The sequence below is a fragment of the Podarcis tiliguerta genome, assembly GCF_965153285.1.
Source record: "Podarcis tiliguerta genome assembly, chromosome: 5".
In the NCBI taxonomy this organism is placed as follows: domain Eukaryota; kingdom Metazoa; phylum Chordata; class Lepidosauria; order Squamata; family Lacertidae; genus Podarcis; species Podarcis tiliguerta.
In genome coordinates this window covers 22,160,530-22,187,303 of record NC_139538.1, presented here as the reverse complement: position 1 = coordinate 22,187,303, position 26,774 = coordinate 22,160,530, and the positions used below count along the sequence as shown (strand labels likewise).

Below are 26,774 nucleotides of genomic sequence, written 5' to 3'. Positions count from 1 at the left end.
AGCACTATGGTGCCACTTTAAACAGTCAGGGCTTCCCCCAAAGAATTCTGGGAGCTGTAGTTCCCTAAGGGTGCTGAGAGTCATCAGGAGGCGCCATTCCCCTCAAATAAGTAGTTTTGATCTCAATTTTCTAGATGAATTGTGAGGGGAATAGGGGTCCAAGGTACATTAAGAATTGCTGAAACCTTTACATCCCAGTTTAATCACTGAGGTAATCTGCAGGAGCATCGTTCTTTGTCCCCTGAGTTGATGAGGCTCACCTGACAACAAGAAAAAACCAAGCCTTTAAGGTCATCAGCCCAGCCCAGAGATTCAGAACGTACCTTTTGTTTCAACCTTTAAATGCCTGCTGAAAAAATTATACGCTGCCAGGCTTATTCAGGCAATTAAAGAGAACATTTCCCCCATCATGGTTAGTTGATGGTCTTTGATTTTAAAGGCTTGTGTGTTTTAATTCCACACACGCATCTCTGTAAATCACCTTGACATTTTTTTATTATATAGTAGTATACAAATATTTTGATAAACAAACAAAAAAATAACAAATTGACCTGAAGGTGATTGTGGTGGGGTGAGGTGAGTCTGGCTCAATTTCTCAGTACCAGGAATTCATGAGAATACATATGGAGAGGTTCATAAATAGCTAAGATGAATAGACATGAGATGAAGCCCTCACTTTGAATATCTGCCCTGGCTTGCCCTTTCACAGCTTGAGGAATGCAAACACCATTTCTGAGGAGGATAGATATGCAGGGGCAGCAAGCACAGCAAGTATTGGGCTTTCTTTGCAAAGATGGTTGTTGAGTCCAATATGTATTCTCAGAAAGTGCTTTGGTCTTTAGGTCTAAATCATTAATTTTTAGTTACCAGAGTATCTGTGAATAGGAGTGCATTGCGGAGAATATTTCTGTCCAGGGTGCTGAACTCTGGGTGAAAACCAGTGCTTTCTTTTAGGAGGTACTCAAGAGTACACAAGTCGTTTTTTGGTTGTTAAAAAGTGTGGCACTTACTGTAACAACTTCATGGTGAGTACCAGCACCTATTCTTCTAGAAAAAAAAGCAATGGTGAAAACCATTTTTAAAAACTTACACTACTTCTTTGAATATTTAACCCCCTTAAATAGCAACGATCTTGCATAATCTGGTTGGTACATGAATGTCCTTCCTTGTTTCCATGCCTGCTTCAAATAGGGAGCCAATGTGGTGTAGTGGTTGAGAGCAGTACACTCGTAATCTGGTGAACCAAGTTCGATTCCCTGCTCCTCCACCTGCAGCTGCTGGGTGACCTTGGGCCAGTCACACTTCTTTGAAGTCTCTCAGCCTCACTCACCTCACAGAGTGTTTGTTGTGGGGGAGGAAGGGAAAGGAGAATGTTAACCGCTTTGAGACTCCTTAGGGTAGTGATAAAGCAGGATATCAAATCCAAAATCCAAATCCAAATAAATGAAAGCTGAATGGGTTCTTCACAGACAGAGGCACCTTTCCCACTTCCTGTTAAAACTGCATAGAAGCTGCATAGGTTTCAAATGGAAGTGATCGAAGGGAAAGTGAAATTACTGAAGGCCGCATACAGCATACTAATATAATGGGAGACGGAAGATGAAGAGGTAAAATCAGTTATGATTAAATGGGCACAAGGTGTAGGTCAAAACATTATGATGGAAGATTGGTAAAAATTATGGAAAACTGATTTAAAATTTACAGATTGTTCCCTATCGAAGGAGAATTACATGAAGATGATTTACAGATGGTACACAACACCAGTGCAGTTAGGGAAAATGTACAAAACTAGTTCAAATATATGTTGGAAGTGTAAGGAAAAGGAAGGGAAATTTTATCATATGTGGTGGGATTGTAATGTAATTTTAAAAATTTGGGAAATGATACACAATGAATTGAAGAAAATGTTCCATTTAACATTTGTTAAAAAACCTCAAGCATTTTTGTTAGGGATTGTAGGGAAAGATCTGCCCAAAAAGCTGAAAAATATCTTCATGTATCTGACAACAGCTGCGAGAGTTCTAATAGCACAAGGATGGAAGACTGAAGAAACCTCAACTAAAGAATCATGGCAAGAAAAATTGATGGACTATGCAGAACTGGCAAAATTGACATATAAGCTACGGGACAAGGATAACTGTGACTTTAAAGATGAATGGGAACTCTTTACAAAGTATTTGAAGACACAACAAAGCGAACTGGACTCCTTAGCTGGCTTTGAATAAACATTCACAAACTTTTTATTGATGATATTCAGCTAAATAGTTTGAGGATCAATACAACAGTGTAACATGCAGAAAACAGCATTCTTAGAGAAATCAAAGACTGGAACTGAGAGAAGAAGAAGAGTTTGGATTTGATATGCCACTTTATCACTACCCGAAGGAGTCTCAAAGCGGCTAACATTCTCCTTTCCCTTCCTCCCCCACAACAAACACTCTGTGAGGTGAGTGGAGCTGAGAGACTTCAGAGAAGTGTGACTGGCCCAAGGTCACCCAGCAGCTGCATGTGGAGGAGCGGAGACGCAAACCCAGTTCCCCAGATTACGAGTCTATTGCTCTTAAGCACTACACCACACCACACAGGAAGCCGGGGTGGTGGTGGATGGGTTTTGTGTGGGAGGGTGGGGGGAGGGAGGAAAAATTGGGGGGGGGGATAAGGATGATATGTTTCTGGATAATATGTTTTGTTTTAATTTTGGATTAAAAAAAGTTTTAAAAACCCCCGCATAGAAGCTACTTTTCTGTGATGTGATCCAGAGAGAGGGTGGCGTGGGGTGGGGTGGTGAATTAGCAGGGAGTGCAACCTGAAGGCTTTTTTTCACAGCAGGAATGATGACATCATCCACCAGTGTGTCAGGGAAATTCACAGAGTGTCTTTGCTCTAAGAAGTGAATGAGGTGATGATGAGACTTTCAAGTTTGTTTGTGACAGGTTAGCATATCAGAAGTCCGTTGATGAGGAAAAGAATCAAGCAGAGTCTGGATATTCCTTTCCTTTGATGGAGTTCCTAATTCATCCTAGCTCATGGATCCACACTTCTTTGTGAAATTGTATGCATTTCTAATTGCAAGCTATAAGTTGCGTTGCAGCTCCATGTGGTTTATAAGTTGAACCAATGGACTCAGAACAAAGCCCCACTGAGTGCATTGCAGTTTCTAATAAATTGGGTATGTACTGGGGGGTGGGGGTGTCTAACAGTGGAGGAACCCAGATGACTGCTATGGGGACTGTAATAATGAGCTCCTGCACTTACCACTATACCCTGATCATGAGAAAATATGATTATTTCAATTAGAAGATAAGAAAGAGAGATGGTGGTTTGTAGCAACCAGGCACTGAAATTGGTGAACAGTAAATAAAGGTTTCCATTCTTAAGGAAATTCCATTCTTAAGGAAATCAGCCCTGAGTGCTCACTGGAAGGACAGATCCTGAAGCCGAGACTCCAATATTTTGGCCACCTCATGAGAAGTGAAGACTCCCTGGAAAAGGCCCTGATGTTGGAAAAGATTGAGAGCACAAGGAGAAGAGGACAACAGAGGACGGGTTGGTTGGACAGTGTTCTCGAAGCTACCAGCATGAGTTTGACTAAACTGTGGGAGGCAGTGGAAGACAGGAGTGCCTGGCGTGCTCTGGTCCATGGGGTCACGAAGAGTCGGACACGACTAAACAACAACAACAACAAAATAAGGGTTGCCATACATTCGGGAAAACCTGGACATGTCCTCTTTTTGGAGGCCAACATGCCCATCCGGGTTTTTTTTAACATTTTAAAGGAAATGTCCAGGTTTTCTGCGGTTTTTTATTTTAGGTTTTTTTTTGGGGGGGGCGGGCATGTGCATGCTTGGGAGGACACCGTTCCCTGGGAGCAGAAGGACTGCAGTGGGGTCATCAGGTAGGAGCTGGGGTCCTGCCTCTGCTCGGGTTGGCAGCAGCTTGAGCCGGGCAGCTCAGGCTCAGGTGCGGGTGGTTTGGACGTGGGCTGCTTTGCACGCCATGGCCACTGCCAGTCTGAGCCAGGGAAAGAGGAGCACTACGGTGGCCACATGTGCCCACGCCCACATGCTTCTTTCCCCAGCTCGGGCTGTCCTCTTTTTTGCTCTTCGAGATATGGCAACCCTACAGTAAAGTAAGGAAGTAAGGAGACTCTGGCAGGACTTGTGTACACTCAAGGACTACATGACCTAAAAGCACAGTGGACACCTCTCAAGGTGATGGTGATGCATTGCAAAGAAGCAATCAGAACTCCTTGCTATCTTCTAAGCATTTATCCACTCCACCTGTCAAGGAACCAGATTTGCGACTAGCAAAATCCCTTGCTTTTGATCATATGATCAAACAAATGAAAAAACAACATGAAAGAAAGTAATGCCCAAAAGATGGAGAGGAAGTGGCGATACTGTGCAAGAGGTTGTGGTTGATATATATATATCCCATAATGATTTTGCACTTTCTCTACCTCCCATGGCTGATGACACTCATGCTAACAATACTGTTTGCAATTAGTAGTCTCCCACTCCTTCCCTCCCGCCATCTCTCTCTCTCTCTCTCTCCCCCCCCCCCTTTGCATCCTAAGTACCAGAATAGACTCCAGGATAAAGCATACTTACCTTAGCTCTACCCTACCTGCAATGCTGGTAAACCAAAGTCTTTGGGCTTTATTTATTGCCAGTGAAATAAATAGGAATACATTCCATGAAGCTGATGTACACTGGCTCAACTATGGCTCTTTTTCACATAAATCTGAGTCATATAGATGCTCAAGTTGCAAAACATAGAAGTAAGGCACAGACCACCAAGCCTGCAAGTTATTCATCACATACTACACATATAAGTAGACACTTTTAGAAGATTTCAAACAAGGAAAGACTCTACCTGCCGTGGGGTCCTTTCCGACTTACTTCTGCACCACTCCCAGTCAGAGAGTTCTGGTTTTCGGCACTCCTCATGAGAAAGCCTTCTTTCCTTCTCTTCAAAGAAAGCACACTTCTCAATATTCCTCACCTCTTCTTTTTTATACGTTCCCATTTTGTCAGAAAGCAGGCAATCCATAAACTTATCTTTGTTAAGGTCTTGTTTGGTGTCTGTACCAACAGTTTTTTTGCACTTGGTGCTCTCTTTAAGCAGGGAGCTGTCCTCCAGGGAGATGGTGCTGAACTCAATTTTGTTGCAGTCCTTTTGAGTCTCTCTTATATTCTCACAGTCATAGTTGAGCAAGCTGTGGTATGATATAGAGTTGCCATCGTCGCTGTGATGGTTGTCATGAGATATCTTATAGATTCCATAGCCTTGTTGGAATGACAGATTGAATTCAAAGCCTCTTCTTTTGGCTAAGGAAAGGAAAGAAGTGTTTGCATTAAAAATAGCTGGTAGGAAGTGCTAATGGCAGATACTGGTATTAAAAACAACAACCATAAACCCTAAAATGGGATAAATTTGGATTGCATTGCACACTTTAACACAGTATTTTTAAAAACCAACTAATGTTCCAAGTGCTTGAACACCAATGCTAAATGAAGACAGACATATGCTCTAAGGGTGAAGACATTATTTGCCCTGAATGCATATACCTTGGAATGGATTTAATGTGTCTTCCAGCTACTTCCACCACACCCGGAACTTATATCTGGCTTTACCCAATATTAGCTGACTCATTTTCTCAGGAAGAGAACAGAGTGATTTTCCAGATATTAGAAGTAGTTTTGATCTCTGTTTTCTGGAGGACCCAGCACGTGAAAGCTGATAACATGCAAAACAGAAAACAAACTTTCTGGCTCATCATGATAGGAGAGTCAGCAGAGTGTAGTTTGAACTGGTTGACGTGGAGTTGGTATGCATAAGACTACTAAAAGGCAAGTCACATGTCCTGTTGATTTCAGTGGGAACTAAATTCAGGTATGTGGATCTAACACCTTGGATCAAGGGCTAGTGTAGCATGCTACTTAAAAGAATGAACTGTGAAAACAGGCAAAATTATGCACATTAGGTTGGAACTAGACAGGCATGACTTAAAACCCACTGATTTTAGTGGGAACACTGCAGCTAACTTACTCTGGATCCCATCCATTGTTTGCCATTTCAATCTTATCTTGCCTAGTTTTTTGGAGGTGTGTGTGGCTTAAGTCAGCAGATGGTTTCACATTTAGCATCTGTTGCATTTGAACTGCTTTAATCTAATTTTAATCGGATCCTTTACATCTGCTTTGTGGCATTGATACAGAAAGGGCAATAGGCACATGGAAGCATCTCTTCAGAATTAAGAAAAGCATGCAGAAAATTGGAGTTGCATTCGCAGGCATTTCGCAGGGTGGATCCAACACTGTTTCTGATGTAGGATTGGGAACTGTGGAAGTTGCTTATGATATTGCTAGTCAGAGGCATCATCTCCCCACCCCATTTGTCCTCAAAGGAAAAGAGAAGTGGAAGGAATGAACCCCAGACCTCCACATATCCAAGCAAGTGAGTGCTGTTCTCAAAGTCAACAGCACCATCTACCTGTTTGGAGGCTAGATGTGCAAGGGATTATATGGATAGCCCTATGCTGCATGCAGAAAATCTCTGGATCAAAGCTTTAAACCAGGGATAGGAACCCTGTGGCCCTCTAGCTGTTATTGGACTACAGCTTCCACCTGTCGCAGCCAGCATGACCATTGTTCAGGGATGCTGTAAGTTGTAGTTTAGCAATATCTAGAGAACCACAGGTTCCCCATCCCCATTGTTTATCATTCCCAGTCTTTGGAACAGAGTGGGATAGAAATAGAAGCAAGCTAGAAGAGCCCACTTAAAGAGCCCACTTAAAGAAATATAGTGTGGGCTTTTTGCTTTCATAAGGTCCTTCTTACTGCTAGTGGCTAGTTAGATGGTGGCTAACCCCCAGATCAAGGACGTGGATGGCGCTGTGGGTTAAACCACAGAGCCTAGGACTTGCCAATCAGAAAGTCAGTGGTTCAAATCCCTGCAACGGGGTGAGCTCCCGTTGCTCTGTCCCTGCTCCTGCCAACCTAGCAGTTCAAAAGCACTTCAAAGGGTAAGTAGATAAATAGGTACCGCTCTGGTGGGAAGGTAAACAGTGTTTCCGTGCGCTGCTCTGGTTCGCCAGAAGTGGCTTAGTCATGCTGGCCACATGACCCGGAAGCTGTATGCCGGCTCCCTCGGCCAATAAAGCGAGATGAGCGCCACAACCCCAGAGTCGGCCACGACTGGACCTAATGGTCAGGGGTCCCTTTACCTTTACCCCCCAGATCACTGACCTGATCTGGGCTCCCTTGCAATTATTTTGCTCACCCAAGAAACTACATGTTGGGTAGCTGCAGCAGCAGCAGAAAGAACAAAGAAACTGAGCAGGCACACCACTGGAATGCAGAGAGATTGGTGCACTTGTGAGGATACAAATCTGATACAGCAGATCAGTCATTTTTATGAACAGAGAGGGACTGATACCTGCCCCCCGCCCACAGATCTGCATGGATCAGCCAATAAGTGGTGTGTATGTGTGTTTCTGTGTCTGCATGCATGCAATGTCACACCCAGTTTTTGCCACACCCACTCCTGGCATGTGATCCCTCTGGGAATTGGACAAGGGTTTGGCGCTTGGGCTACCCCTGCCTTAGCAGTGTGCATGGCACCTCCTCTTTACCAAGCATCAAGCAAAAAATCTATTTGCTTTGCCCAGACATTTGCAGAACATTAGCTGTTTAGTTCTTACAACTCACTTGTGTTGTTAAGAATCTGTGCCTTGAGGATTTTAACCTATTTCTTTTATCAGCTTTAGTTATTAAATTGTTTTCTTATTGTGGTTGTTCAGTCTGGATGAGTTTTAATTGTACTGTATGTACCATGCTCAGAGATTGGTTATGTTGGGGCGGGGGCGGGGGTGGGGTGTTTTATAATTATTCTAAATAAATATATTAAGGTCATTCTGGCACTGGGCACATGAGCTATATTTTAAGTTGCTTAATTCTGCATGGTAAATATTCTGCATGGGGTCCTGGTGAGATAGAATATCTCTTGGCAAAAAATAAAACAAAAGGAAAATTCAGTTTCGAAACAATTAGGTAATCATTGCTTTGCCATCTGTCACATATTTCACTTTGTAAATATTGTATCGGAGCCAGAGCCAGTTTGTTACAAAGCACTATCAGGAACAAATTGCTTCTTGACACACAGCAAACACTGTCGTTGGGGAAACAGGTTCTGAAAGATCCAGTGGAAGAATCAATTTAGAGCAAAAGTCATCTCCATCATAAGCATAGATCCATTTTCAAGAAGATTTTTGTAACAACCCTGGTCAAACTACTGAAAAATGTTCTGTTCTGCGTGAGCTGCCTATAAAGACTGCAGGTGGGAGTTCATGTTGAGAGATTCAGGACCAACAAGAGGAGGTAATTCTTCACACAGAACATATCTAGACTATAGAATCTGCACCCGAAAGATGGGAGTGATGGCCATCAGTTTGGATAGCTTCAGAGGGGAATTAGAGGAATTTGTGGAGGATAAGGTTATCAATGGCTATTGAAGCACCATGCCTCTGAAGACCAGTTGCTGGAGAACAACAACAGGAGAGTCCCTGTGGGCTTCTCCAAAGCATCTGCTTGTCCCCTGTTGGAATGATGGATTAGATAGGCCTTTGGTTTCATCCAGCAGAGCTCTTCGAATGGTCCTGCACTGTGCACATTTATATATAAGATATCCTCCTTAATGTAGATAGCCATGATTCTGAGGTTACATGCATAGAATCAAGGCACATGGAGCTGGGACACTGAAGCATCAATCTAGTCACCTAGTCCAGAAGAGAGGCTTTCTTCTGGAGGAAGAAAGATCACACACTGAGGTGTCCTGCCCTGGACTCCTTAGGGAAGGATATAAATTTAATAAAGTAAACAAACTGCTGCTCTCTCATCTACACCTAAAAAAAAAAGCCAGTGTAGACAGTGTTACTCGGATCAGTGAGACCAATCAGTGAGACAAATGTTTAAATCCCAGCACAGTCATTAAGCTCACTGGGTGACCTTCACTATAGCTCTATCTTGTTGATTTCCTCATGTGCTTAACCATTGCATGCAGGGGAGAGTGGGGTCATACTTGCTAGCCCTGCCCCTTCATCACATCCTCACCGGCCTTGCCCTTCCACCAGCCACATACTGGGGCTGAAGGTCTGAAGTACTTGATGACCTCTCCCCCTTGTAGCTGTATGCTGTTAAAAGCCAGGTATATCAGTGAGGAGGCATCCAATATTGTTGACGGGCTGTGTTTGACTTGGTTGGTTACAAGTTGTTAAGAACTGGACAGCTCAGGGATTTCAAACAAAGCAGCACAGGAAAGCATCTTGTGCTAAGTCAGACCACTGGGTCTATCTAACGTCGTATTCTTTGCAGTATCTGGAGGCAGCTTTCCAGGGCTTCAGAGACTGGGCCTTCTTAGCCTTTGTTTGAACTTGGGACCTGCTGCATGCAAAACAAATGCTCTACCACAGATCCAGAGGGATCAAGGAAGTTACCATGGGGGAAACCCACATATTCCTAGCTTTGTGCTGTTCATGTTGAACAGCCATTCACATAATAGAAGAAAGGGACATGAAAGCACCATGTGGACCAGATTTTGATGAAACAAGCTGTAACTGCACAGTTTTCCCTGGGAAGGGGAAGTTGTTCAGGGCCAGGCAGAATCAGAAGCTTAGCCTCCAGTCCCTTCCCATCATCCTTCTGTACTTACTTTTGCCTTCCTCTGAGGATACAGTGTAGACATTCCTTCTGCAGTTGATGATGCAGCCGCAAGGCAGGTGACTCCAGTGTTCTGACAAGACAAATACTGGGGTGACAGTAACGGCTAGCAGCGTTAGCAGAAAGCTGAATATCTCAAAGGAAAGGCTTTGAAACCCAACAGTGTGTTGAACAACCATTTGAATCTGAAAGAGAGAGGCGTTTCAAAGAAATTAGAAACATTCTAGTTGTCTGTTACTATGAGTAAAAGGAATAAAAACAAACCAACCATACAAGGGTAAATGGAAAATTGTGCGCGCCATCTCTCAGTTGCTCACAGAGGGTTGTAGATAGTGCTGCTCCAGCAAAGTTCCACTGTTGCAATGGGACTTCCATCTCATCATTTATATACACACAAATTTGCTCCCAACAGTCCCCCAACACTCTGGAGCTGATTTTGGGGGTGCACAGGAGACTGGAAGAGACTGGCAAGAAAGATAAAGCTCCATTGCATGCACACAAGTTATTTCTGCCAGAAGAGCTACACCTGCAAAAAAAGTCCTATTGAACCTAATAGAACTTACAAAATACATATGATTGCACTATATTAAGCTTTTATAAATCAAGTTCATTTAATCATGGGCTTAACACTCCTACTGAAATCAACCAGGCATTTAAATGTTTTTGCTGGATTGTGTCCAATCTGTTGCGGGCTCAGTTTTGTGAGGAGGGAGCAGCTGCTTTAATGTGAGACTCTAGCCCTATTCAGGTGATGCATGAGTGTGTGGATTCATTAAAACAAACAAATTAAAAATGAGCCCCATTTGTTTTATTCACATAGAGAATGAATTCTGAGTGCACAGCCTATTCATTTCTCATTTGTTTTGTTCATTTTCATATTTGTTTTTATTGACATAGAGAAATAACCAACTTTCTGCACAGGTTACAGGAAGGAGGGAAGAGAAATAAGAAACAGAATAAAATGAGGAGCTTTTCTTTGTGTTTTTGAAATTTGGTAAGTCTGGTTCCTTGGAGGAATAGAGTAAGTCTTGCCTGAAAGTGTCATACCAATGGAATGTGTAATATAGATGTTACAAGCAGCTGACTCTTGGTAACTCTAATTAGGCCCCTGGGATGGAGGTTCTCCATCTCTGCAATATAGCCTATGCTTAGGTCCAATATTCTTAAATTGTGGTGCCCAGAACTGGACACAGTATTCCAGGTGTGGTCTGACCAAGGCAGTGGTATTATGACTTCCTTTGATCTGGACACTATACTTCTGTTGATACAACCTAGAATAGCATTAGCTTATTTTGCTTCTGCATCACCCTGTTGACTCATGTTAAGCTTGTGGTCTACCAAGACCCCTAGATCCATTTTACACGTTCTACTAGTAAGCCGACGCGGGTGGCGCTGTGGGTTAAACCACAGAGCCTAGGACTTGCCGATCAGAAGGTCGGCGGTTCGAATCCCCGTGACGGGGTGAGCTCCCATTGCTCGGTCCCTGCTCCTGCCAACCTAGCAGTTCAAAAGCACGTCAAAGTGCAAGTAGATAAATAGGTACCGCTCTGGCAGGAAGGTAAACGGTGTTTCTGTGCACTGCTCTGGTTCGCCAGAAGTGGCTTTGTCATGCTGGCCCATGACCTGGAAGCTGTACGCTGGCTCCCTCGGCCAGTAAAGCGAGATGAGCGCCGCAACCCCAGAGTCAGCCACGACTGGACCTAATGGTCATGGGTCCCTTTACCCCTACTAGTAAGCCAGGTGTTCCCCACCCTCTTACATTTGTGTAGCTGGTGGTTCCTGCCTAAGCGTAGAACTTTACATTTCTCCTATTGAAATTCATTTTTTTAGCTTTGGCCCACTTGTCCAATGTGTTAAGGTCATCCTGAATCCCGATTCTGCCTTCTGCAACATTAGCTACCCCTCCCAGCTTGGTGTCAGCTACAAATTTGATGAGCATCCACCTCAATTTCTTCATCCATGTCATTTATAAAGATGTTGAACAACAATGGGACAAGGACAGAATCCTGTGGCAGTGGGGCACCCCACTTTTTACCTGGATGACAAGCAACCATTGATGAACACACTTTGGTTTCGGTTACTCCACCAGCTGCAAATCTACTTAACAGTAACCACATCCAGCCTACATTTTACCAACTTCTGCACAAGAACAAGAAGTGTTTAAAATGGAGAGGCTCTCGTGAATGACAAGCCCGTTGGACACGTTCCCCAGCCAACATGCAATCAACATCAGTTTGTAAATGGCTCTATGCATGTGTGTGTGGATATACCGTATGTGTATAGAGAACCATGATTCTTCAGGGTTCATGTTCCTGAAGCCTCAGGACAGGTTAAAAAAAGTACTCCATTATGCAGCAGCAGTGCATAGTTAAAATATAGAACTCGCTCCCTTGGTAGGCAATGATGACCACCAACCTAGATAGCTTTGAAAGAAGATTAGATGGATTCATGAAGGAGAGGGCTATTGATGGCTACAAGCCATGATGGCTATCCCCTGCCTCCCTAGTTGGAAGTAGCAATGCTTACCCATACCAGTTTCTGGAAACCACAGGAGGGGATAGTGTTCTTGTGCTTGGGCTCTGTTTCTGGATTTCCTACAGGCATCCAGTTGGACTAGGATGCTGGACTAGATGGGTCACTGGCCTGTTCCAGCAGGCTCTTCTTATGTTCTCCTGTTCATAACTGGCTTGTCTTGGCAGCTAGTTTGTTTGATGAACCTACATTTAACTCTACCTTCCCTGTGGCACTATTTGTCACAGCTGTGATTTTACCTTACAGATGCAAAGGCGTTAAGCAGGAACTTGGGTCCAGAGGAATTTGAGAAGGGCTCCATGATCTCTCACACTGGGAAACCCACATCTTAAGGGGCTATGGGGCATAGAGCAGCCCATCTTTGTTTCTGAATATCACCATTACTGCACCTGTTGGGAAGAGCTACAGTCACAGGAATAGCATTGGTGGTTGGCAGAGTTGGCTTCCTGCCCATCTCCCATCATGATGTAGTAGTTTGGTGTGGTCAAGGCTTTTGGGCAGCATTTTGCATCCGGAACAAGATCACCAGAATCCCATGCCTTTCCTCAGTCAAGCTGTACTTGATACAGTGTGTGGCTGATCTTCTGCCATGGTTCTGTGTCATGCGTATTATTTCCTTTCATCTCTCCCCTGCTTCTGGTACACACCCATTTGTCATAGGCACACTTAAACCACCTTGAATCATACATGTGTACACTGAAGGTAATGTGTGAAGTGGCCTTTTATTTAATTTGTTTCTTTTAAATAATCCACGAGGAATAATTGAATTCAGAACAGAATTTATCCACTCATTTGCTTGTGTCTTTTGGGGTTTGAATTGAGGATTATGTGGGCTGTTCCATTATGTATATTTACAATCTCCAATTTCTCACAGCATTTTATTCATGCTCTAGAATCCCATGACTTCTGTATGGTCATTATCTTTTGTTGTTGTTGTTAAATCCTTGGTTCTTAGGAATGCACCTGCTGCAGTACAGTTTTTGATAGCCCACTGTTTCTTGAAAGCCTATGCATAACCTTAGCCTTTATTTTCAATAACTCCCGGTACACTCTAAATATGTAACAGTGTAATATTTGTGGCATTTTAAAACAGGGATGGACACCACAGTGCCCTCCAGATAATTTGGATTCCCAACTCCCATCAGCCCAGGCCAACATTGCCAGTAGCCCACCTACACCTATAGGGCACCACAGTGGTTAACCCTATTTTAAAAGAATGCAGGTTTCAATAGGCATTGGCTCTGAAGCACAGATACACAATGAGGTTGCCATCTCCAAAAAGATACATGGTTGTAAGCCAGTTAGGCTTACCTGGGCGTATGCCCCATGGAACCCATCAGGGCTTGCTTCTGGTCTCTTGCACTGCTGGTTTCTAAAGTGTTGGAGCAGCTTGAAACCAGCATTCCTGTTCCTCTGGAATCTGTCGAAGGCGAGCTCTGTGACTTTGAATCCTGACAGATGCTGAGAAGCAAATGTTCCAGTGCAACTCCCATCTGTGTCAGTTGCTTCAAGTGAAACAATAAATATTGATGCCTTTGCTCTGGCAGAGAAGTAGCTTTGACCCTGAGGCTATTAATAAAAGTCCACTTGAGGTAATGCTGGGAGACAGAAACACACCTCTCAGATGATGGCACTGATAATGATGATAGATGACTTATACAGTACCATCAATGAGTGTCGTTTCGCAAGGAAAAGAGAAGGTACCTACTGCCACAAACCTTACAGTCTAAATCTCACTGGTGAGGAGGCCACAGAGGGAGGGGGGAACCACGTTCAATGGTGCTGACTCCCAAGAAAGTATGCTTAGAAATTCAACCATAATCACAGTTAGGGGGATGAAGGTCAACTCAAAGGCTTCAGGGTCAAGGTGAATTTGGGGAAAGGAACTGGAGAAGAAGAGAAAACTTAAAGCAGAGGATTCTTAGTCCAAGGCATTCACAAGTGCTATGTGTGGCCCTGAGTGAGTTTCACAGGTGTCACACAGCACTTATCCGCACCCTGAAACAAAGCAGTTTTCAGCAGCTCTCACTATTTACAAAACCACAAGCAAACACACACACCTTTGCTTCTGAGACACATTTCCATTTTACAGCCTCTGGCAACCCACTGCCAAAGGGTGTGCCTCGGAGCCAGGAAAGGAGGATTCTGCAGATGCTCCGATTAATTTCATGCAGTCAACCCACAGCCTGTCCAGTTGCTTGAAAAAGTAGCCCTTGGCCTGCCCTTCCAAGTAGTTTTCTTGTTTGACTCACTCTGCAATGCTTATTCGTAGAATGCTTACCCTAGCATAAAACCAGAGTCAATTAAGTAATTAGCTGAAGCCTTGGTTTGGCATGATCCTTTGTCGATGCCCATGAAAACATATGTTCAATACAAATCTGTTCACCCAAATCTGGATAATCAGAACGTGCAATTAAAAGCCCAGCCCTTTCCATAAGAAGACACTGATACACATGGAGGGGGCTTTTGCACACTCAGCGAACTCAAATAATTAAGTGTTGCTGATACACGATTTGCCAGTGTACTAACAGCACAGGGTTTGATTGAAATGACAATAATATATGCAATGAATCTCTGGCGGGCAATCCGTTTAACTCTTAGTAGCTGATTTGATGGTCTTACAGGATAAAATGATTAAAAAGCAAACAAGCCAGTAACTTTTAACTGGACTATCTGGTGTTGAAGATGTCCAGTGCAAGTTACATGGGAAAGTTGCCTCATTTGCTCTGTGTTCAATGGCATGTTTTAAATTTCATCCCAAACTCCCCCCCCCAGCCCCCAGAACATTATAAATAGAGAAAGAAACTTGGTTTGATTTTACCATCATTGGGAGCCAAAGTGTGACTTTGGTCAGCGCCAGAATCAGGGAAAAGCGCTTCTGAGCAAATTCCACAGTGAGGGTTCGGCTGTTGTAGGGCCCCTCTTGCATGCCGTAGCGATCCAGTCCATAATGGTCCACTGGGCTTTGCCTAACTTTGAGGTCTGCATTTGGACAAGCGCCTTGGAAATGCTTCAAGGTTTTGCTCACAGTGTCTTCCGGAGAGAGGGAAGGGGTGTGACGACTGCCAGTCGGAGGTGACCCAGGGGAGAAATAGCCTCTGGCAATTTGGTGATAATCGTCGTACAGATGCTGCTGCTCATCTGAGCACAGCAGCTGATAAATTAAAGGGATGGAGAGCACGAGGAGGAGGCAGAAGCACAGCGAGTAGACGATAAAGAGAAATAAAATGTAAGAGCTTGTGCAGTCTGTCAGGCACCCCCAAGGGGTGGAGGCATAGCTACCCCAGCCACAAAGAGGCAAAATACAGATCAGTAGGCTGACAATCCAGATAGTGAGAACGGCCCAGACCATGCTGACCGGCCTCTTGGTGGCCCCTTGGCCGGTTCCCATCTTGCTAAGGCTGTAGAAGTTATAAGAAACTATGAGAGACCCCATCAGATTGCTGGAAAAGCCCTGGAATAAGTACAGCAGCGCCGAAGCCGTGCACAAGGTCTGGGGGAGCATCTCATCCAACCAATGCTTGAGCATGAAGATGGTTGCTGGTGCCACACTGATCAGATCGTCCACCGTCAAAGAAGTCACCAGCATGGATACAGTACTTTTGCTCTGCATCCTCAGCAGAGACACCAGCGAATAGATGCCGCCCAAGAGGGCGGTGAACGTGATGACAAAAGTCAAGCAGAAAAGGAAGAGATTCAAAGGCTTCTGCCTATCCATAATCCCGTGGTGGCTCGTCCCGTTTGACGAGACATTGCTCAGAGTGACCGACATGGTTCTTGGGATGGGTGGGGTTTTATTTTGCCTTCCCACCAATTCTGGGAGTTGTCATCTGGGGACACAAAAACTGTTGGCTTCACGGTGAATTTCTGATCTTCTCCGCCAAGTTTGTTGGACTGCATAGATAGATCCCTTGTCCAGCACCCCTTTTTCTGGAGACCTGCTTTAGGATGCAGTCAAGCAAGCCCAGCCAAGCTGTCACTTGAGAGAGAGAGAGAAAAAGAGCACATGGTTTGAAAAAGGAGCGTTAAGTGCCAGGGAGAAAAAGATGCAAGAAAATAAGGCAACGTGATTTTCTCTGTTTTTGAATGGGTCCCGGATCCTCTTGATCAAGTTTAGCTCTGCAAGTCAGACGCGTCCAGCAGGTACCAGAAAACGTGCCGTAGTGGAAAGAAAGGAGAATCTCGGTCTCACGCTGCCGGCTGAGAAGGAACTATAGCAGCGGGGGGGAAGAAAAGGAGAAGCTCGTTGGCTCGCTCCGCACTATTCAGAGCTGCAGGAGGGAGGAGTCAGATAGAAGCCGGGGAGCAGAAGAGAGGAAAGTGTCTTTCTCAACGGAGCTGGCTCTCCGAGCAGGAGCCAAGGAAGAGGGGCGCGCCCTCGCCAAGCCACGCCCTCAACGCTGACACTTCCATCCAGCGCAAAAAAAGGAGAGACCTGCTGCGAGCCAGAAATGTCACCTCTCCCAAGTCCGGGTGAGGCTCCAGGCAGCTGCAACCTTCAGCGATGCCATTCCTATCGCTTGCGCCGTACTTTTGGCTCACCACGGAGAAGGGCGCGCGGGGATGCCATTTAGCAAAAAGGATGTACTCTCGACCACACCAAAATGCTGCGTTTGAGATACATTTAGGGCACGTTAGAGGCACTTCTCTCTCTCTCTCTCTCTCTCTCTCTCTCTCTCTCTCTCTCTCTCTCTCTTTCTCTCTCTCTCCCCGCCCCAACTCCCCGGCAGCATAGGTAAAGTAGCCATCCACACAAAATCCACACAGAGCAATGCTTTCATGAAGCCACCCAAACGTCACGAAATAGTGAGCAAGCTTTTGAGTTCTCCAGAACTCTTCATCAGGGAGGGTATTAAGCAAAGGGTGGCGGGAAGCGGGCTTGGTGTTAAAGCCATAAAGGCTGTATTGTTAGAGTAGTTAGGGAGGCAAGGAAGTACTGGCGCACGGTTAGACTATGGAACTCACTCCCACAAGAGGGAGTGATTATGACCACCAGCTCGGATGCCTTTAAAAAGAACACTAGGCAAATTCACGGAGGAGAAAGCTATCAATGGTTACTAGCCACGGGCAGAGGCATTAATGCTTCTGAATACCAGTTGCTAGAAGCCATGGAGGCGGCGGCGGGGGGGGGGGGGTAGAGCTCTAGTGCCAAATGCCGCAACCTTCCCTTTTCTGAACCTTTTCCAACTTGTTCAATACCCTTTTTGAGGTAAGATGACCAGAACCGTGCAGTATTCCAAATGGGTTTGCAGCATAGATTTATGCAATGGTCTGATGTTTGCAGTTTTATTTTCAATTCTTTTCTTAATTACCACCAGCATGGAATTAGCTTTTTTCCACAACAGTTCCACAACAGGGTCAACACCTTCATTGAGCTACCAACTACTATGACCCCAAAGTCTCGTGCTTGGTGAGTCACCACCAGCTCAGAGCATATATTTCTGAAATTATTATTATTATTATTTTTGCCCCAACATCCATTACTGTACACTTCTTTACATTGACTTGCATTTGCCATTCACTCCTTTTAGGAGAAGCCCCTTTGGAGCTCTTCACAATCTTCTCGTTCTTAATAACCCTGAACAATTTAGTACCATCAGCAAAAATTGGCCGCTTTGTTACTCACCCCTCAGTAGTTAATAAAATAAATTTAATCTGGATATGGATGACTTGTGTGGCTCCAAAATGCAAAGCCTGATGGAACTTCCAAAACTCCTGAGCTCAAAGTACAAGCTAGAACTGAAAACTGATGGACCACCTGAGTAGTCCGCTGAAAAAATTGCAGAGTGGGGGGGGGGCTGTGATTTTTCTCACTGATTGGGTGAGGGGGCTGTGCTGACAAATGGTGACATGCCAATTTGCATGAGTCATACACACATAAAAAACCCATTATTTGAATTTTTACCGGGCATTTGTTCCTGTGGACAGTTCTGACTTAGATCCAGCCTCTTCTTCTCCCAGGTTCCCATTTCTCTGACAAATGGTTCATTCCATGATATTAGAAGCATCCTGTCTGTCAAGGATGCTTTAGCTGAGATTCCTGCATTGCAGGGGGTTGGACTAGATGACCCTTGGGGTCCCTTCAAACTCTACAATTCTATGATTCTTTGACTCTACTTTGCAGCCATAGACAGAGTGGGATGACTGAGGGCAATGGCTCACCATGTGTGTTGAGTTTGTACAGTCCTGCTTCTCTTTGTTATCTCTTTGCCTGAAGGAGCATCTCCACCCCTATCATTCTGCCTGGACACTGAGGTCCAGCTCTGAGGATCTTCTGGTGGTTCCCTCGCTGCAAGAAGTGAGGTTACAGGGAACCAGGCAGAGGGCCTTCTCCATAGTGGCGCCCACCCTGTGGAACGCCCTCCCACCAGATGTCAGGGAAATAAACAACTATTTGACCTTTAGAAGACATCTGAAGGCAGCACTGTTTAGCGAAGTTTTTAATGCCTGATGTTTTATCGTGTTTTTAATATTCTGTTGGGAGCCACCCAGAGTGGCTGGGGAAACCCAGCCAGATGGGCGGGGGTATAGTTATTATTATGCTATCTGCCATTCATCCTGATAACTTGTGCAAAGATTACAGATCAGATGGGAAGCAAGATGCACCAGACATTTCTCCCTTCACACCTATTATGCTGCACTGAAACAATGTCTTACATGGAGCAAAACCCTACCATGAACTCAACAAGCCTCTTAGGTAATTCTGTGCACACTCCCACTGGGGCTGCAAACATTTCTTTCTGGAAACAATTAGCACGGAAATGAGTGATAAACATCCACTAGATTTCCAGAAGTGGCTTTTACATCATGTGAAATCACGTAAGACATGAAAATTAACAGGTAAGGAAGCATTGAGAAGACGGAGTGAAGTGCCATCTGAATGCAGTTAGAGAGAGATGCAGAGAGAAGGGGGGGGGGGAGAGAAACCCCTTCCTTTTAGCTTTTGCCACCGTTGCTGCAAGAAGGGGAACAGGAAGGGGAATAAGCAGACAAGGAATAGCATTGCAGGGACACATAAGTCCTGCAGTACAGCGGTTAGAGGGTCAGACTAAGGTGCTGCTATTCCAAGGGAGCAGAAAAGACTTTTTATGTATGTGACAACAGCAGCATGGATGCTAAAGGTAAAGGTAAAGGTACCCCTGCCCGTACGGGCCAGTCTTGACAGACTCTAGGGTTGTGCGCCCATCTCACTCAAAGAGGCCAAGGGCCAGCGCTGTCCGAAGACACTTCCGGGTCACGTGGCCAGCGTGACATCGCTGCTCTGGCGAGCCAGAGCCGCACACGGAAACGCCGTTTACCTTCCCGCTAGTAAGCGGTCCCTATCGAACTGCTAGGTTGGCAGGTGCTGGGACCGAGCAACGGGAGCGCACCCCGCCGCGGGGATTCGAACTGCCAACCTTTCGATCGGCAAGCCCTAGGCACTGAGGCTTTAACCCACAGTGCCACCCGCGTCCCTCAGCATGGATGCTACTAGCCCAGAAATGGAAAGAAGATAAAGTCCCTACCAGAGAAGAATGGGAAATTAAACTGTTGGATTATGCCAAAATGGCAAAACTGACCGGAAAGCTCAGGAACCAAGAAGACCAAAACTTTAACAAAGAATGGGAGAAAAATTATAATTTATCTTGGAGATCACTGTAAGCAGATGAAAACATTAGCAGGATTGCAGTAACATTTGTTATGTAGCAAATATTATGGAGACAATGGAGTGATTTAAGATATGGACTATTGAAAAATATGCAGTAGAAAAGGTTAAGAATAGGACCCATGGAAGAGAAGGTGGGAAGTCCAGAGATTCGGAGGAATTTTAAAATATGGATGTGTATGGTTGTATTGTTATAATTTTATACTTATAAAACCAAATAAAAATTATTCCAAAAATAAAATAAATAGAGTGTCCGACTAAAACCTGGGAGATCCGGGTTCAGTTCCCCATCTGGTCCATGAAGCTCACTGGGTGAGGTTGGATCAGTCACTCACCCTCAACCTAACCTCCCTCACAGGATTGCTGTGGAGATTAAATGAGGAAGGGGAGAACCATGTACGCCATCTTGAGTTCCTTGGAGGAAAAGATGTGATAGAAATGGAATAAACAATTAGAGATGAGGGAGAAATTTGGTTTGATTCATAGACCTAACTCATGATGCCTGAAACATTGCCATCCTTCAAAATGTGTACAAAACCCCATATAGTAAGGTAAAGTGTACATAAAAATACATGTATTTATGAAGATACATAGAAAATGCATTTCATAAGGGAGATTTGCTGACAAAAATATGTTTGCTAGGCAAAATTGCAATTAAAAATGTGTATATTAAGAGAAATTCATGCTAAAATGCTAATGAGAACTATTTTTAAAAACACACACACACAAAAGCTGAAGTGGAAATGTGAAGAACTGGACAGAAGATGGGGAAAATGAGAAGCTGAAAGAACCTGGAATCAACAGATTTGCCTATCCCTAGTCCTGAGTACCTGATTTTTTTATCTTATCAGAAAGGGAGTTTGGGGAACAGGAAGCTCCCACACCACCTTTAAATGCACCTTCAAATTGAACTTTCCAAGTGGAAAAGTTCCCACAAGGTAACATACCTGTTTCAGCGTTCAAAAAGTCACATCACTTTCTCTCAGGGCTGTTGCAGAAGACATTTTATTGTGCATTCATTATGATTTGTGTTCATGATACTACTGGGCCGCTCAGACATAGCCCTGCTTTTGAGGCTATTTGCACCTGCAAACATTGGTGAGGGGGGCAGTCCTAACTGCTTTGTTTCCAAGGCACATCCTGTAACGTCTCGCTGAAATCTCGTAACTTTTCATTCCACAAGTGCCCTGGGGTCCCGAGTTAGAACTGATAGTCTCCCATCGACTGACACCTTCATCAGGTCCAGAAGTCACCTGCTTCTGTGGCCATTTCACCTTGCCACTTCTGCCTGAAAGCTGGAAAGCCAGGCAGCAGATAAGTGAGTTGGCATCTTCAGTTTAGCTCCAGTACATGACAGCATCAGACTCTGCTTCCCTGCTACAGTCACCTGACAAAATGCAGACATCTCTGCACAGAGCATGTCTTTTGAGAAGAATAAATGTATATATTTAGTGAATGCCTGGGTGATCAAAGGGATAAGCTGACAGCACAGGCTGAAGGCAGAACAGCAGGCAGGTACACAATGCTATCTTTCTGCAGATAGCTCTCTCTCTCTGCCTCTCCACACCACCAGCAATTCAATTATAGGCTTTGGGAGTATCCTTTGTACCGCAGGCTCTGCTTCTGCTCAGTTGCGAGCAGTTTTCAGGTCTCCGTAGTCATGCCTGACAAAGTGGATCAATACTTCAAAACGAATAATAATAATTATTATTATTGGCTTATTATTGGCCGTGTCACATTTGGCCAGCATTTCACAGAACTGAAAAGGATTCACGGTGCTGACATGTCCAGCCCCTGCCTCAAGGTAGCAGTCTGCAAATTAACTCTGTATTGTCCAGGCTTATAAGTAGAGAGCGAGAAAAAGCAAAATGGTCCAAAACCAATGTGCCAGAAGAGTTCTCTCTCATCCCACTGTCTGCCTCGGGAACTGTTGGACCTGTGTGCTACTACCCCTGTATGGTGAACCTTTGAATTGCAAGTGTCAGCAAATGAAAGACCTTCAGGCCCTGAATTGACTCTGCCCAGTAAGGCTGGCCACCTCATCCTCCTGGACAGGAAGGTGTATAAGAAAGTTTACCGTTTCCACTGAGCCTTGATTGAGCAACAAGATGTTCCAGAGCTCTGGCATGTCCCCGTATTCTTGATTAGTTTTCAGCCTTATCCCTTGGCTGTTCTTCACCAGGGGTAATGCTAAGATATTTATTACATATGCAATGGAAAACTAAGCTGCAGACGTTTGGCTTCACTCACAAGCCTTATTGGCGGGGGGGGGGGAATAATCAAGTTATTTGAAAGTATGTTTGCATTTTATAAAGAATAAATGATACAAGTTAGGATAATATTTAGTACATTTATATCTTGGAACTTGGATGCAGGTGACACTGTGGGTTAAACTACAGAGCCTAGGACTTGCCGATCAGAAGGTCGGTGGTTCGAATCCCCATGATGGGGTGAGCTCCCGTTGCTTGGTCCCTGCTCCTGCCAACCTAGCAGTTCAAAAGCACATCAAAGTGCAAGTAGATAAATAGGTACCGCTCCAGCGGGAAGGTAAACGGCGTTTCCGTGCGCTGCTCTGGTTCACCAGAAGCGGCTTATTCATGCTGGCCACATGACCCGGAAGCTGTATGCTGCCTCCCTCGGCCAATAAAGCAAGATGAGTGCCGCAACCCCAGAGCTGGTCACGACTGGACCTAATGGTCAGGGGTCCCTTTACCTTTACCTATCTTGGAACTCGGGGCACTGAGCATAGAATCGCCATGTGGTTCCTACGCAGGCATGAACTGCAGTCTAACCTGCTTAGCTTCAGCAAGTGCAATGTCCTGTGCTGGCCTCAGACCATAACCTGGGATGTTTAGGTGCATATGAGATCTCCCTGATCCTGTTATCCCAACCATGGGTCAAAAGGGGACATGTGTTCTGGGCTCAGCAAGATCCTGTAGAGCCATGGGGACACAGCCCTCATAGGTGGGCAGAGGAGGAGCAGGAAGAGGGTGCACTTTCAAAGTTCTGGTGCTCACCTATAAAAAGATCTCCGTGATTTAGAACCTTAGTCCCTAAAGGAGAGGTAGCCATGCAGCGGCTTCAACAGAGTGATGACACATAGCTCTATTTCACTTTTGCATCTCAAGCAGGTGTGACAGAGGATGTGGCTGAACTGGTGCCTGACGGCAGTAATGAACTGGATGGAAGCCAATAAACGGAAGTTCAATCCATTGGCACTCGAGGAATACTCTTAGGAAAGTTTGCACGGTGCCAACATTGCCATAGCTGTCAACCTTCCCTTTTTTGTGTGGGAAATTCCCTTATTCCAGCACCATTTCCTGCTGCTTCCTGCTGCTATCCCAGATTGTTAGATATCCTGTAGACTGTCCCCGGGACAGGTGAGGCTGCTGATCCCTTATTTTCAAATCTGAAAGTTGACAGCTATGAACATTGCCATCTTTTTGATGCTGGGTGAAGACCTTTTTATTCTCCTAAGCATTAACAGTGTTCTCTTTTTGGGGTGGCCCTTTTGACAGCATCCTAGCATTCATCCTGGTGATAGGTGGGAAATGATATTTTGGTTTTGCAATGGATTGTTGTGGGTGAACCTTTTTAGTGGGTAGTCAGCTAACTAGTGGTGGGTTGGTCTGCTTTAGGTCCTATGAGATGTTCTAAAGCACTTCCTAGGTGTTAAACATTTCACAGTTATGGTCAGTGTTTCCCTCCCTAATATGCCAGTTTGCCATTTTTGTTGCGTTTTGAATCTCGTTATATATTTTTTTACGTATTGTACATCACCTAGACAAGTGATTCCAAGAAGGGGCTAAAAGGTAAAGGTACCCCTGCCCATACGGGCCAGTCTTGACAGACTCTAGGGTTGTGCGCCCATCTCACTCAAAGAGGCCGGGGGCCAGCGCTGTCCGAAGACACTTCCGGGTCACGTGGCCAGCGTGACATCGCTGCTCTGGCGAGCCAGAGCCGCACACGGAAACGCCGTTTACCTTCCCGCTAGTAAGCGGTCCCTATTTATCTACTTGCACCCGGGGGTGCTTTCGAACTGCTAGGTTGGCAGGCGCTGGGACCGAACAACGGGAGCGCACCCCGCCGCGGGGATTTGAACCGCCGACCTTTCGATCAGCAAGCCCTAGGCGCTGAGGCTTTAACCCACAGCGCCACCCGTGTCCCATAAGAAGGGGCTAACTGATAATAAATAAAATGAGTCAGAGACTCTCTCCGTCTGATCTTAAACTTTTAGTAGGGACAGTCAACAGCACCTCTTATTCCCCTTTTCCAACCTGTAAATGCAAATATTAAGCATTCGTGATCAACAAAGACATTGTAGGAATTAACCAGAGTAATGCACAACAATAGTACTACAGAACTCAAGCCTCCATCCCATAAGTGTAGCTGCTGGCTTTTAACACAGGGGATTTTGAGTGAAGTAATTCCCCCCTTTGTAATCGCTCTGCTGTACTATTGAGTTTCACAAACACAGGAACTTTGTAACAACAGCGCAGACCTCTTTGAATGCTTTTAGCTTATTTAGGAGTGGGAGGGGAATCCAGCATGACACATGCTACAACCTACATTTTAAAAATTTATGCCGCTTGCCTGGAATAAATAAGCCCAGGATCACCCACCTTGGAGAAGGATGAAAGCAACAATCTACCATATTCAAGGCAGCCAACATTCCAGGCCTTCACCCAGTGATATTAATACGTGCTCTTCGGAGCCATTCAAGCTGTTGTCATCACCACAGGATCTGTGCCAAGCAACGAACAGTACATGGACATTTAATTTATAGCTTGATTTCCATCTGCACTGCAGAAAACTGTCTCTTTGAGGGAGCCAGCTGCATTCTCCTGCCATTTCACAGAAGGGTATCTGTCACGTAGAGAGTCTGCTTCCATTTAAGAGTGCATGTGAAGGATCAGAATGTTCAGCAGCCATTAATTACTTGCAATCAGCAAATGCAATTTGCATTTATCACTTCCATTCCTGTGTGTGTTTGCTGGGAACAATGAGGCTTACTTACAAGTAAGCGTGCACACCAATTTACAGCCTGTTGTCTTGCATTGGTCTTCTGTCCCCCCGCCCCCTTCTCTCCTTCCTGCTCTGCAGAGATAGCGGGGAAAGTGAATATATTTTAAGCCTCCCCACTTGCCAGATCACACACTAAATGAATTAAATGGTTGGATCTGAAGCTTTGGGGGCCTTGTCAGATGAGCTGCTGCATAAATAAAGCAGCTTTTGCAGGAAGAATTTCAGAAAAGCTTTGCTGGATCAGACCAGTGGTCCATCTAGTTTAGCCTTTTGCTTTCTACAGTGGCCGGCTAGATGCCTCAAAGCAAGGCACAGAGACAACAGCTGCCTCTATTGCTTCTTCACATTGCTTACTCACTTAGCATTTAGCATCAGCTTGGGCCAAACATCATTCTAGCATTAACACCGGTGCTGAAACAGGTCTTGATTCTCTTCCTCTGCTCCCTGTTTCTTGCCCATGCTCAGAATGGTTGGCCCATGCAGGGGCAAATATGCCATTTTAATGAGGGTGCTGATGTCTTGTACCATCTTTGTGGCTGCTCAGCTCCAGGTACTCTCATTCAACCAATTGTCTACCTGCTCCAGCCTTGAGTGAAGGAGCTGCTCCGGGGTTGATTGGCTGTTAGCAGTAGGGAGGATTAGCTGTGGGACTGCATTTCCCATGGGGAGCTCCATCACACAGCCAATCCCCAGGAAAAGCAGGGCTGGAGTCAATGGCCATCAGCTGATGGATGGTGAGTTCCAAGATTGCTGGATCAGCTGCACAACTGAGTTCCCTTGGGGGCGGGGAACTCAAGCAAGGCAGCCGATCCCTGCAGAGAACAGCCCTGCCAAGCCCTATGCTTGGTGTTTTGCTGAGCAGAGGGTTGGAAAAGCCTGACCTCCAGACAGCTGCCGGGCACTGGGGAAAACACTGTGCCCTGTGGAGACTTTGGATTATTGAAGGGGGGTTGTCTACCAACCTACCAATGTCACATTAGATATTTGGCAGGTGGGTTATCCCACCCAGCTGTTAAAGTACATAATGACACAAGGCAAATAATAATAATAATAATAATAATAATAATAATAATAATAATAATAATATATTTATACCCCACCCATCTGGCCAGGCCTCCCCAGCCACACTCTGGGTGGCTTCCAACAAAATATTAAAATACAGTAATGCATCAAACATTAAAAGCTTCCCTAAACAGGGCTGCCTTCAGATGTCTTCTAAAAGTCTGGTAGTTGTTCTTCTCTTTGACATCTGGTGGGAGGGCGTTCCACAGGGCGGGTGCCACTACTGAGAAGGCCCTCTGCCTGGTTCCCTGTAACCTGGCTTCTCGCAGTGAGGGAACCGCCAGAAGACCTCAGTGTCCAGGTAGAACGATGTGGGTGGAGACGCTCCTTCAGATAATTAGTAATAATAATAATAATAATAATAATAATAATAATAATAATTTTATTATTTATACCCCACCCATCTGGTGTAGACAATACTGAGCTAGATGAGCTATCAGCCAATCTTGGTGAAGGCAGTTTCCTATATGAAGTTAACTGCAGCCTGGTTCAAAAATTGCAGCAGTACAATAAATGAGCAAGTCCATTGTTGCAAGTTAAAATAGCAGAGCTCTTATTCCTATGATGCATTCACCTCACTTTCATCTCCTGCCAGCCTCTGAAGTTTAACCTTTGCTCCCGTAAACATGCTAAAGATTTAAAATGAATGGAGATGCTGCATCCTCACAGAAAACAAGAATGCCTTGCAACTTTAGGCAAGGGGAGGGAGGAAACCCATCCTAGACAATCTTGCAAAAGCTGAGCACAGAAATACCTCTACAATACAATGTTCAGAGGCTGCTGAGCCTATC

At 44.9% G+C, this 26,774-nt stretch overlaps 1 protein-coding gene across 1 annotated transcript in view; it reads right to left on the bottom strand.

The window, feature by feature from the left end:
* Positions 1 to 16,947, bottom strand: part of GPR149 (G protein-coupled receptor 149) — a 34,298-nt gene extending 17,351 nt beyond the window's left edge. Inside the window, exons 1-3 of the mRNA XM_083442743.1 lie at positions 15,073 to 16,947; positions 9,712 to 9,904; positions 4,876 to 5,330 (exon numbers count right to left, since the gene is read on the bottom strand). Of these exons, the coding sequence (XP_083298869.1) occupies positions 4,876 to 5,330; positions 9,712 to 9,904; positions 15,073 to 16,023 (1,599 nt within the window). The 5' untranslated portion in view covers positions 16,024 to 16,947. The remainder of the gene's footprint in view (positions 1 to 4,875; positions 5,331 to 9,711; positions 9,905 to 15,072) is intronic.
* Positions 16,948 to 26,774: the final 9,827 nt, after the last annotated feature.